The 12,719-nt window shown below is 39.8% G+C and overlaps 1 protein-coding gene across 1 annotated transcript; it reads right to left on the bottom strand.

Annotated features, from left to right (window-relative positions):
* Nucleotides 1–6: 6 nt before the first annotated feature.
* LOC115356763 (apoptosis regulator BAX-like) lies at nt 7–8,699 on the bottom strand (the record flags this gene model as incomplete). The annotated part of the gene is made up of 5 exons (XM_030047990.1): nt 8,459–8,699; nt 7,215–7,263; nt 6,340–6,501; nt 4,353–4,485; nt 7–96 (listed from the first exon to the last, which is right to left on the bottom strand). Coding segments are annotated over exons 1-5 (495 nt in total), but the record flags the coding sequence as incomplete, so codon positions are not given.
* Between the last annotated feature and the right edge of the window lie 4,020 nt (nt 8,700–12,719).

The following is a 12,719-nucleotide window of genomic DNA, read 5'->3' as shown; positions in this document are numbered from 1 at the left end:
CTGCCGTAGGATCCAGAAGTGGAGGTTCTCTCTGATGAACTGGAGCAACCAGCTGATGATAATTTTGACGTTCTCTGGATGGTTGGTGATCAGTGCCTTTGAAACCAGAACGAAAAACACCAGTCAGAATAACTTCTTCACTGTAGCACTTAACTGAAGACAGACATTTAATGGAATAGTAAAACCAACTAAAACAGATTTGCTGATGTAGTATTATTCTTCAGTGCTTTCTTCATCATCCACAAAGATTTGAGCTCATAAACATTCAGTAAGTGTTAGGGGCTGTATTTTTTACAGTAATCCAATCCAACAGGGTTGGGTGGACATTATCCTCGGGTAATGATATTGTCATGGAAGTTAAGACCAACTCACTGTAAAAATGAAACAGCCACCTGGCCTTACCGGCACTGCATTTGTTTGCATATATTTTCCTAGCTAACACTGCCATAAAGATTACTTGTTAAAAACTCCCACTTTGGAGGCTTGTGGTAGTGGAGTTGATGTGAGAAAGATTATGACTGTTGTCATCATTTGCTCAAGTTCCTTATTCATATGGAGGCCTTTACTAGTGTTTGACTCTTTGATATAACGTTAAATAATCCTCAGCATGTCATGCTAACAAACAGTTACTGTTACTGTTGTTTGTTTAGGCTTGTGGAGGGTAAAAGGTACAGTTGAGGAGTGCATCAAATGAGGGCAAAAGGAAAAAAAAAACTGAGGTCATGTTCTGATTGGATCACTCCATTCTTACATGTTAAAGTTTTAATCCCTCCCCTGCAAAACCACTGGTTTGCTGGACTTCAGAATCTCACAGTTTCATGATGCTGACAAAAAAGAATGAATGAAAAAACACACACTTTGCCATCCATTTAAGTAAAATCAAAAGAGAATGTCTTGCTGTATCAGGAATGAATTTTATGAGCCACGACGAGGACAAGAAAAATATTGTCACATAATCTAAATGCTGTTTTAGAGGCTTTTCCACCACAATAAAAATATATGTGTATATATATGTACATATATACAAAACATTTTGGGGATAACACTAAATTCTTACAATTTTTGGCATTTCAATGAAAATGCCACAAATTTCAAGATACTGAAGGGACTTCATTTAAAACAAGCACGTTATTTGTAACACAGATGCCCCACTGGGCCTGCTGATGGCCCAAGGGGGAAGCTCATAGTTTCAACAATATTACCAGGTTCTCTAGTCAACATGAATGTTATCACCAAATTTCATGTCAATGCAAAAACTTTTGGCGCTTTTCTTTCCTACTCGGCTCTACTTGGCTCGCCTCGGTTTCGGTTGATTTCCATTCCAATTGAGTACCACCTCAGCGTGGGTGGAGTCGTCATAGCAAGGCGGCACACCGTCCAGCTCCCTCCGGATTCTTTGGTCTGCCACCAAGCACAGAAAAGTCTCCACCTCTTCATTTGACCAGTACCGGTTTGCTTGCCATTTTCCAACTTTGCCAACTTCAGTGATGATCAATGCGCATGGTCGCTGTTTTTTTTTTTTTTAAATGCCGGGTTTGGTTTTCGTGAAGGAGTCGCTCTCATGTGTCACGGCTCCCTGTCCAATCAGTGGCCTGCACTCCGTTTACGACACATTTTCCGCTCGACTCAGCTCGCTTGGAACCCTGGCCGAGTAGGTAATAAAACTGTACCTGGTACCATGTACTACCACCTAATGGAAAACCTTACAAACCGCGTAGAGTTGAGCTGAGTCGAGCCGAGTAGGTGCTAGCGGAAAAGCGACATTTGTGAGATATTAGTGTGCATCAACAACTTTGTAAACTACAGGGCTCCACACATCTTGAATCGTATATCTCCCTAGCGGTCAGTGGCATCAATAGACATGCTGACCAATGCCTTTTTTCCCTAGCTTGCTCATCTGTCCTGACGGACAGAAAACCAGTCCTGGTTCCTGTCTGAAACTTGCTCATGCCCTAATAATGCATCTACAGGGAGATGTGGCTGTAGTCCGAAAAACAAATTGTATGGGGAATACCCTCTGGTGGAATGTGTGGTGATGTAAGCATAGGCTAACTCAGGAAGATACTCAGGTTTGCATCTCAGCTGTGCCATCTACCGCTGTGCTGTTCTATAGCTCGTAACTTAGTTGTCTGATGGTGGCAGAGGGGGTTATTATCAGTAAGGACTACAAACTTTGATCCAAGCAAGTACCCCCTGATTTTTTCAGTGATCGCCCATTTTAAGGCAAGTAACTCCAAATTCATGCAACTGTAATTAGAGTCATTTTTTCTCTGCAGGACATAGTCTGTGACTTGCATAGACTATCACTTGTTTGGTGTCCCCATAATACTGGCTGGCATCTGTTTCAACTATACAGGTGCATGTAAAGTCAGCAAAAACCATAATGGGAGCAGAGGTGAGCTTCTCTTTCAGCTGTTCAAAGGCCTGACAGCACTCAGGGGTCCACACAGACTTAAACATACGATTCACATTAGCGGACTTCCCTTCATGTTGTAACAATCAACCTCACTGAATAGGGATAATTACAAAAAATACACGGGTTAATTCTCATGGACAAATTAATTGATGTGTTTGATTGTACCGTACTGTACTCTGAGACAAAGGACAGAAACAGAACTATGTTCATATAGTATATGTATTTTTCAGGAAAAGAAAGAAAAATCCAAAACGTAAACTCTTACACATAACCGGCAAGACATATAACAAGCACAGCTCAAAGTCCATATGTGAAATGCCAGCCGCGTTTCATTGTCCATTGTCCAGGTATCATCACACAGCAAGAAAATCAGCTCCACACAAAAAACACAAGCGCCAACTGCTGCCTGATTCCACTCTACAAAAAAAAATGAGTCCGGTAAAGAAAAAAACATTAAATATCCAAAACAGTCTTTGAACGGACGTCTCCGTTAGAAAAAAGAAAAGGTAAATAAATCAGAACATCCTCACCGGGCGGTCGGCTTCGTTCGCTCACCAGCACAATATCCGATACTCCGGCGACTGTAAGTCGATTTCACGTGAAATAATCCAACACTTTTATTTCGCTATCCACCTGGTCTCCCGTAGACTTCCAGGCTCCTTTGTTAAAGTGCGCGCCTCGCGCCCGACACTTCCGTGCCTCTTAAATCAGCTGTAACCAATTTGCCAAATCAGCTGATCGACAAAAACAAAAACAACTTGACATACACTCCACAGCAGGTTCATTGGGTCATTATTATACCGGATGGGATTATATAATTATATTTTTCTAACAGGAGTTCTTTATTTATTTATTTATTTACATGAGAAAAATAAATAAAACAAACTCTTTCCTGCCTTATGTGGCGGTGCTACGGTGGCGGTGATTGACTAGGCCATGCAGCGGCCCAGCAAACTGTGAGAAATTCTGAATGAATCTCTTGTAGTACCTACAGGATCCTAAAAATGACCTAAACTCCTTGACACTGTATAGGACTGTCCACTCTTTACCAGCAGAGATTTTACTTGGATCTGTTCCGACACCCCTTGCTGACATCTAGTGACCAAGAACCTCAACTGATTGCTGGAGGAAGGTGTTCTTCTGCAGTTTTACTGTAAAGCCAGTCTGGGCTAGTCTCTTAAAGACAATTTCCAATGTATCAAAATGCTGCTAAAAGGTCTCAGAGTAAACCATGATATCATCCAAATGGAGTACCAGTAACTGGGAAACAAGTTCACTCATAGTAGCCTACATAAGTCTCTGAAATGTTGCTTGCCCATTACAGACACCAAACGGCATCCTCACGTACTCAAACAAACCAAACGGTGTGGTAAATGCTGTCTTATGACTGTCTCTCTTATGCATGGCCACTTGTTTTCCTCACAAGTATGATAGGGTAAGCATACACACTGGAGCTCTCCTGGATGACTCCCTTTTTCAGCAAGTGGCTAACATGCTCTCTAACCTTTCTGTACTGGGAAGGGGGAATTCGTCTGTATGGTTGTGAAGAAATAACCTCTTTCAACCCTACATGATGGGGTATCTATTTTATTACATCAAATATAACACCCGGTTACATTAATTTTCAAATGTTTCAATCTCAGTTTAAAAAAAAATGAAAATGTTATTTGGAGGTGTGCATGGAGCTATAGGTTCAGGTATTTGTGTCCTAGTGGCAACTGGAAACAAAAAAGGTAAACTATCAATGTTGTCACCAAAATTCATGTGATCCACAAAAAATCAGCTGACCGTCACAGTGATATATAGGCCCCCACTTTCCAGTGGGGCAAAGATCTCAGAATTGGCCTTCAATAAGCTATAATAACAGACCCCACTTCAACATGACTGCGCTCATGTAAGATTATAACATTGATTTATGGAGCATCCAGGTGGTTACCTTGTAGATGAGTTTGTAGGCCAGATGGAAGAGGGCCACCACTCGACCCCAGTTGATGCCATCAGTAAAGATGCTCCTGGCCACCGTCAAGAAGACATCCTGAGCACAGTTGCTAGGAACCTGGCTGATGAGCCTGACAACAGAAGATGAATACACATTTTCTTCATCAATAGGATATCATCATTACCACTTTAAGGGAAACTCATTTTCATTCTTTTATTTGTGAATAAGCCTGCTTATTTGTTTTTTCTTACAATGTGTCTACTATGAAAATTGATGGGAGAGGAACTCGTTTTTGAATTGTGCTTTCTTACATTTTATACTTATATACACACACACCTATTCACATACTACATCTATGTATGCCTGTAACTCAGAAGAAAAGTAAGATATGATGGCTTGGACCTTTCCTGGGGAGGAACTTTGCATAACCATCCTAAAATGTTCATTGAATACCCTTGCCATATGTCATTTCTGTAGTATTCTAAGTACAGTGCAGTAGTCAGTGGATGGCCAACAGTACACTGAGGGAAACCATACATATGCTTTCCCTCATCCCAGTCATACTCACCTATTACTAAAAAAACAATGTAAGTGAAAGGGATTCAGCAATAATTTCCAGTGGTGACCAGTGGAAATTGAGAAAATGTTGAAATTTATGCAAATTAACTGTGTTTCACTTGTGACATGTAGGCAAAATGACTTAACCAATCAATCAGAGTGCATTTTCATGAGTCCTGTGACAGAAACACAACACACACGTGCATAGTCCAATTGGAGCTGAATATGCAAATGTCAGATGCAAGAGCTACACTTTTCACTTTTGTACAACTCTGAGCGGCTAGTAACTTACTTATGTAGCTTCTCCCAGGCAATGACTCATGTTGTGCAACAGCACTGCAGAGCTACACAGAGGCTTCCAAATGCAAATGATATTTGATTTCCACATGAACACATATTTGTAATATAGAAAAAAATTGTAAAATTTAAGATATTTACAGAACATTCGTTTTTCTTTGATAGTGACAGTAGAGTGAGACAGGGAAGACGGATGGGAGCCACGTACATGTTACAGGTAAATATGGATGCCCTGTTATACCCCGAATAACAGCTCCTCCCTTCAGGCAGATGGTACAGAATTCCCCTAAGCAAGCACAACCGGTTCAAAAAGTCCTTTGTCCCCCTATCTATTAAGGCCCGTAAGACCGCCTAGGCAGAAATGTGGAGATGCGATTGTTGTACTTTTATTTTTATATTGTTTGAGTGTCGCTCCTCACTGTATTATGTGTGTTTGTATGATGACGTAAATGGGCATGTGCAACTGAATGGAGGCAGTTGTTCTACTGCTGTATTTTATTATGTCTGGATGTATGTAGCTACTCTTGTTGCCTTTTTTTATGCAGACACTGCAAAGTCCAAAACAAATTTCCCATTGGGACAATAAAGCCTTATCTTATCTTATCTTATCTTATCTTATCTCATCTGTGAATGAAGAATTCTGAGCACTGTTTAGGAACAACGCTGATGTCTTGTTTGAACATTTCACACTGGAGGACTACTTGTCCTGAGTAGTTTGCCAAAAGAGTGGATTCTAAATTTAAAAAGTCCTTTTTTAACATTTGTAATTTGGAGAATCATCACTTGCAGATTAGAGTCAAATAAAAGAGCATTGCTCCTACTAAAGCCTTTGATCGAGTCCCACCGTATTCCAAGATTGTCAACAGAAGAAACACTAAACTCCAAAAATGTTTAGTTTTTCTGCAAACCACAAGTCTAGGGCATAGCTTACTGGTGGAGCTCAATATTGAAGGTCATCTCTTTGCTGATGACAGATTACCAAAGCTCTGTCCAACAAACCACATACAAAAACGTCAGCAAATGATCTTTTCTACTTTGACTTGGACCTAAGATAACACACTGTAGGTACAATTTCACTCTCAGGCCAATGTGTTCCACTAGTTATTTTTCTGCATAAGGCATAGCTTACCGCTGGAGCTCAGCATTCCGGTTTAACTCTTTGTTGATCTCGAGCATCTGCTCCACCACTTTTTTTATTTGTGGATCCTGTTGTTCATTTGGTCTTCCTCCCAGATCTACAGGAGAGACATGTCGCCCCGGGTCCTCTATATTTATACAGCTGATCACATATCTGTAGTTCAGAAACCAGCCACATGGGATTGACAAAGATTAGTTTTGTGTGTAGCACTTTTCTTGAAGTGCATTGTGCTGCTCTACAAGCAGCTTATAAGTCCTGTACAAATAAAGAAGAACTTTTGTGTTCTTATGTTTCTTATGAAACTATCCAACAAAGTTCAGAGAATTAAGTTCACTCTATCATAAGAAATATCACATCATAAGCAGAAAAACCGTTTTCAAGGGATGCGCAAAAACACAAGTTTGTTTAAGCTTCACTTTGAGCGTTTGCTTCAGGCAGCTGGTTTACAAAACGGCAGATCGATTTTCAGCCCTTGCACTGCCACTGTGTCACCACGCAGTCACGTTCCACTTCCATCTTCAACCTACAAGTTAATACAGTGGCAGTGCTTCGGCTAAAAATAGACCAGCCATTTTGGGAACCAGCTGGCTAAAGAGAGCGACGAAAGTGAAACCAAGCGAAATGTGTTTTGTTATGCATCCTTCAAAACATTTTTTAGCTTTATATTGCTGCTCAAAATCGTTTTGTTTTCCCAGTCTACATCTACTTCATTCATTCTGGAGCAGTACACTCCCAGTGAAGCTGTTGTTCCTGCGACGGGGATGGATTTAATGGACCAAAACACTCTATGGGTAAGAATCCAAAGTATCACTTTAACAGTAAAAGGAACAATTATAATATTCAGTAATGGTCTTTGTAAAACTTACCCTCTGAGAAGCACAGCTCCTTGCTCCATGATGGGGTCATTAATGACATCTGGAATATTAATATATTGCTTGTTATTATCCACAAATCCTCTGTTTTCTGATAGAGGCAGAAATCACAGTTCATCAGTTCACCCTTTCTTGTTCTTCCTCAGCCCCTGAGGTTCTTATTTGGCAATATTCATCAAAGTGTTTGGAGCTCGCTCATTGCCGCTTGCTAGATTGCTAGATTTGCTAGATTTAAAGTTGAGGCTCTACTGATATGATTCTATTACTTAATGTATTATTCCTATGCTGAATAAAGGGGCCAAGCCAATTTATCAGAGCTCTTAAATCATGTTCCATCATGTATGTGTGATTACAAATATGCAAAACAACATGAATCTTAGAAGTTTTTAAATGAAGAGTGACATAACCCCTCACTCCAGAGTGGAACATAGTGGTGATAGACTTTTTGGTTAGGCATGTGATTGGCAATGGATGAAAAAGCAAGAAAATATTCTGCAGTGCAGGACCCCCACCACCACCACCACCACACACACACACACACACACACACACACATGCTCACACACAAACACACACAGTAACAATTAATTAATTTCCCAGAAATGTACTAGTTTAATAGATACAAAATCTGTATTTTTCTTTCCATCTGAATGTAGTTTTTTCATAAACCCACATCTACTGTTTAATATTCTGCTTAATTATTAACTGTATGAACAGCATATATACAAATAAATAATAATAATGCTAATAAATAAAACAATAAAATGGAGTGCTGTGTGTGTGTGTGTGTGTGTGTGTGTGTGTGTGTGTGTGTGTGTGTAGCCTACCACTTTACATACAGCCATGCAGCCAAGCCTGTTAAGGCACCCAGCCTGTCAAGGCCATGTTTAACTGGATGAGAGGGGCTTATAACGCTGATGTCCTCAAATCATCTCCTTTTGCAAATTCTGCTTAGGGCAGTTCACCACCCTAACCACCTCACACACATCTTTGCTTTCAGATTTGCATGACTCAGGTGGGACATAATTTCAGGTCAAAAAAGCAGAACTCCTGATTGATCAGGAAGAATCACATCCCTGTTTAGTGAGAATCTGTGTTTTGTGTTTTGTGTGTGTGTGTGTGTGTGTATGTGTGTGTGTATGTGTATTGTGTTTTTATTTTTTGGAATTTAGTTTACATAACATATTACATGTTCACAATTTAATATAGGCCTAATATATTACATGGTCTGTCACCTACCTTCCCCACCCACAGCACCCTGCTCAAGTCCTCTTTCCTCCTCTTCACGACCGTCAGCCATAGCTCCAAACTTTATGCCGGCCAGGAGCTCACAGGCAAATGTAGTACAAATTAGCTACTTGGTAGAAACATTTAGTTAGCTTATAACTCAGGAGGTCAGATAAAGTCTAGATGAAGCCTCGAGTAGTTCGACTATTTCAGAGAGTCCGTCTGCAGAACAGATTTTGCCTTTGAAGAACGAGGAAATAAAATTAGAGTCTGAACCGCGCCGGGTCGCACAGGGAGCGGCAGAAGCGGCAGAAGCGGCAGACGCGGCAGGCAGCCATTCATTTCCAATGAGCGCTGGAGCGAGAGCGGGACCTCTGCAGCTGCCGCTCCAGTGTGCTTGAACTGTAGGCTGTGGGACAACAACGTGGAGTCAGAGATGATGTTATTCTGTATGTGGTGGAGAGAAAAACAAAAAACTTTGTAGCAGATATGCAAAAGAAGAAGTTGAAGTTTATTATGGAGTATCATAGCGTATTTGTAGACTATTTATACAATGGTGTATATGGGCCACCGTATGGAAAAATATGCTGTTGGGGGGTGGGGAGGTGATAGTCCGAGAAAAAAACTTGAAATTCTGAGATTAATGTCACAACTTAAAAAAAAAAAAAAAAAAAAAAACACATCAGAAAAATATTTTTTCTTTTACTTTTTGGCCAATGAGATACAAGTGTTGACTGTGCAGGTTGGATCAGCCACTCACTGCACTCACAGTCTCAGGTCTGCAGCTGAGGACCTCATCACGACGTTGTAACATTTAGCCTATGTGTTTTGCCTATGTACAATGTCGGGGAGTAACCAGTGACACGTAATAGAGTTATATAATTAAATTACAAAATAAATGTAATTTTATTCCATTACAATTACTGAGAAAAAAATATACAAAGGCCTAATTAAAATACAGTTACTAATTAAAAATGTTGGTGATTCTGAGAGGGTAACATCCGAATATATTCGTCTTGGTTAAAAGCTGATATAACTTTATTTGTTTTGGTTGTAGTGCTTAAAAAATAAAAGAACAACATCCCAATCTTAATTTAAGTTACACTGACAAACTATTAATAAAAGGTTTACACTGCCTGATTTCAGTTTACGTTTTTAGGACATTTCAGGTTTACAGCCCAGTTTAAAACATTTGTTAAAAAAAAACAATCAAGAAATAATCAGATGTAATAAGTTACATATCATTGATGAAACATTCACATTCTTAACATGGTAATTAGCAATCTGTTAGACATTCCAGTTCAAAAGGAACCTTCCCAACATCGGTCATTTATTAAGAAGATTATCTCAGGTCTTGCCAGAAAATTATTGGAATATATTCATGTCAATAAATTGATACTGAGCAATGCTGGTTTCTATGGTTATGGTGGTCTGCCTCCACATCAAGTCACATGTGGAAGTTGTAGTTCAGATGTGAATAAGCATTTATGCGTGAAAAGTGTGGAATTCACATGTGAAGATGCAAATATCACATGTGATTTCATTTGACATGTTTTCACATGTGAAAGTTATAGTCCACATGAGAAGGATCCAGTTGTGTGTGAAAGTGTGGAAATGTGTTGTTTTCACGTGTGAAAACTATAGTTCACATGTGAGAATGTGATGTGATAATGTGGAATTCACATGTGAAGATGCGAGTCTCATGTGATTTCATGTTGTTTTCACATTATAGTTCAGAAGCCAATCACATGTGAAAATGATAATTCCACGACTTTGTGTGACCAGTTTTCTCCAACATCTCCAATGTTGCAAAGTCAAGCCATGTGCTTCCTTGACCAAAAAGAAAAACTATTTTCGCTGTATTTTTCTCATAAATTTATGACTTTATAAACTCAGAATATTCAGGGTTTTTTTTCTTATAAATTTGTTAGTATTTTCTCGTAAATTTACATCTTTAATATTGAGTTTTTTCTCTGAATATTACCCCCCTCCTCCAGCTCCCTAGTTTTATTTTCTCCCTGCAGTGGCCCTAGTACACTGTCATAGTTGGGGGAGGTAGAGAGAGGTGCAGAACTTTATGATTCCATGGGCTGCCTGTCACCTCCTTCCATCTGCGTTGAAAGTTATGAGGAAACTTTCGCACATTGTCATCATCCTGTAGTCTCTCACAGTCACGTTTTAAAGAGTCCATGTGTTCTGGAAAATGTTTGCATAGTTCAGCAACAGGAGTAAGCTCCTCTTTACTGATAACAGCCTTTCTCACTGTGCCTTGCAAGCGTCCATGTAACCCTATCTTGCATTCCCTGACCTTGACTGAGGGATTTCAGGCTCCCCATCTGACTCCCTCATTCTTAACAGGATGATTTTTTTTCTTGCATTTTACCAAATAAAACAGGCTTTCACTGCCTTCTTCTCCCTGTTCTCTACTGCGATGATGCAAAAGTGAGGATCAATTATGTCTGTTGTGTCACTGAATAGCAAACCCTCCTCTACACCTAGGCAGGGATTCAATTGGCATCAATGCTGTTTCCTGCTGTTTCCTTTTGATGCAAGTGGTCTGAAAGAAAGAAAAGAAATGTAGAATTGATGCAATCCACACACTATGCAACAGCCTGTCTCGTTGTATGTCTAGAAAGTCAGCTTTAACCTGTTCTAAGTTTAGCCCCTTTAACACAACCAACGAATAGACATTCCTACTGAGATATTTCAAATGGTGCCCTTGCTATTCTGTCTGTGTTTAATGTTGTGAATTTGAGCAACTGCAACTGACCCAATTTCTCCTCGGGGATCAGTAAAGTATTTCTGATTCGGATTCTGATTCTGGTTATGGCTAAGATTAAGGAAATAGCCTACTGTACAGACTGAATGTAAGTCAATTAGGCCGTGCCTTCGCCATCTACAGAAACATTTTGTATCCTACGTGATGTCATGACCTCACGTTATTCAGATATCCTGTCCGAGGACAGAGGGTGCAGTGAAGGGCCGGCCGCGCTCACCTGTAGCACCAGGGCGACAGCGAGCGGTTGTGCAGCGTCTGCGATCCCGCCTGCAGGGGCCGGCCGGAGCACGTCACGTCGTCCGAGTCCAGATGCCTGCATCCATGACACTGCCTCATGTAGTTCTTCTCAACCTTCTGAATACTCTCCGGGGTGATGCATTTCGGTGAAACAGTCTGGTTGCTGAATATTAGCAGTAAGCCAGTGGAAATCTTAAAATGTGTAAGGAGAGAAAATCTCATGGTTTGTCAAATACGCCCAACACACACATAAACAGGCTCCATAGCAGTAACTAAACAATTAAATGCTATACATAAAACTACACATAGAAGATTGAAATGAATTACCATGTGCAGTGAGATGCTTGCCATCTTGAAGTCGCTGTTCCAATGCTGAAACAAGTTCACCATTGCACCTTATATTTATAGGGACAGGCGTGTAGCTGAACTGGGGGAAGCCCAGACTCACTTGGCTAAATAAATTTAGTTCCTTTTCTTAAAAGTCACTGTGGCAAAGATCACTCGCACGTAGTCCCTCCCAACGCTTTTGTGTAGTTTTTATTTTTGTTTTAGTTTTCATTACACTAAGCCATGATGTCAGAGGAAGATGTGAAGACTGCATTTTTGTTGGGCTGATGTCACTGATGATGACTCAGTCAGAAGTATGAGCAATGTATTGATAGAGAAACTCAGTGTTGGCAGAATTTCTGCGTTACCGTGCTTGACAACAAAACATCAATTCGTTCATAATGTAGCCTCTTATATTAAATTATTACGGTATGTAATGTCTGTAATGTTTAGGTAAAAATACAATTCAAATTCAATAACAAAAATTGCAGTAAAAAGTGTAAAAAAAAAATTCATGGCAAAGTTTTTTTTTTTGTTTGTTTTTTTGACGCTATAAAGATTGATTGATTGAGAATGATAAACAGACATCAAGAAAAAGACAGCAAATGCAAAATACAATACACTACATACAATACATACAATACAAATACAAAAATAAAACATGACATATGGCTGTATACTATATCAGAATTGCATATTTGAAATGCACATAGGACCTTTTTATGGTATCAAAACTCAACCAAAGTTCAGCTTTTGGTTTTGGCTTTTGGGATGAGATCTTACTCATTCCATTACAGCTTGACATGCCTACTTTTCTTGAATATTTCTGTCTTAGCATGACTGAACCAGGAGGTGAAATCTGTCTAGCATTTGGGGGATAATCTGTGTGAAAATGGTGCGAGTGGTCTCATGTGCACACGCGAATATGTG

The sequence above is a fragment of the Myripristis murdjan genome, unplaced genomic scaffold (assembly GCF_902150065.1).
Source record: "Myripristis murdjan unplaced genomic scaffold, fMyrMur1.1, whole genome shotgun sequence".
NCBI lineage: Eukaryota > Metazoa > Chordata > Actinopteri > Holocentriformes > Holocentridae > Myripristis > Myripristis murdjan.
Note: the sequence above shows the minus strand (reverse complement) of the source record. Positions and strands in the feature narration are given on the sequence as shown.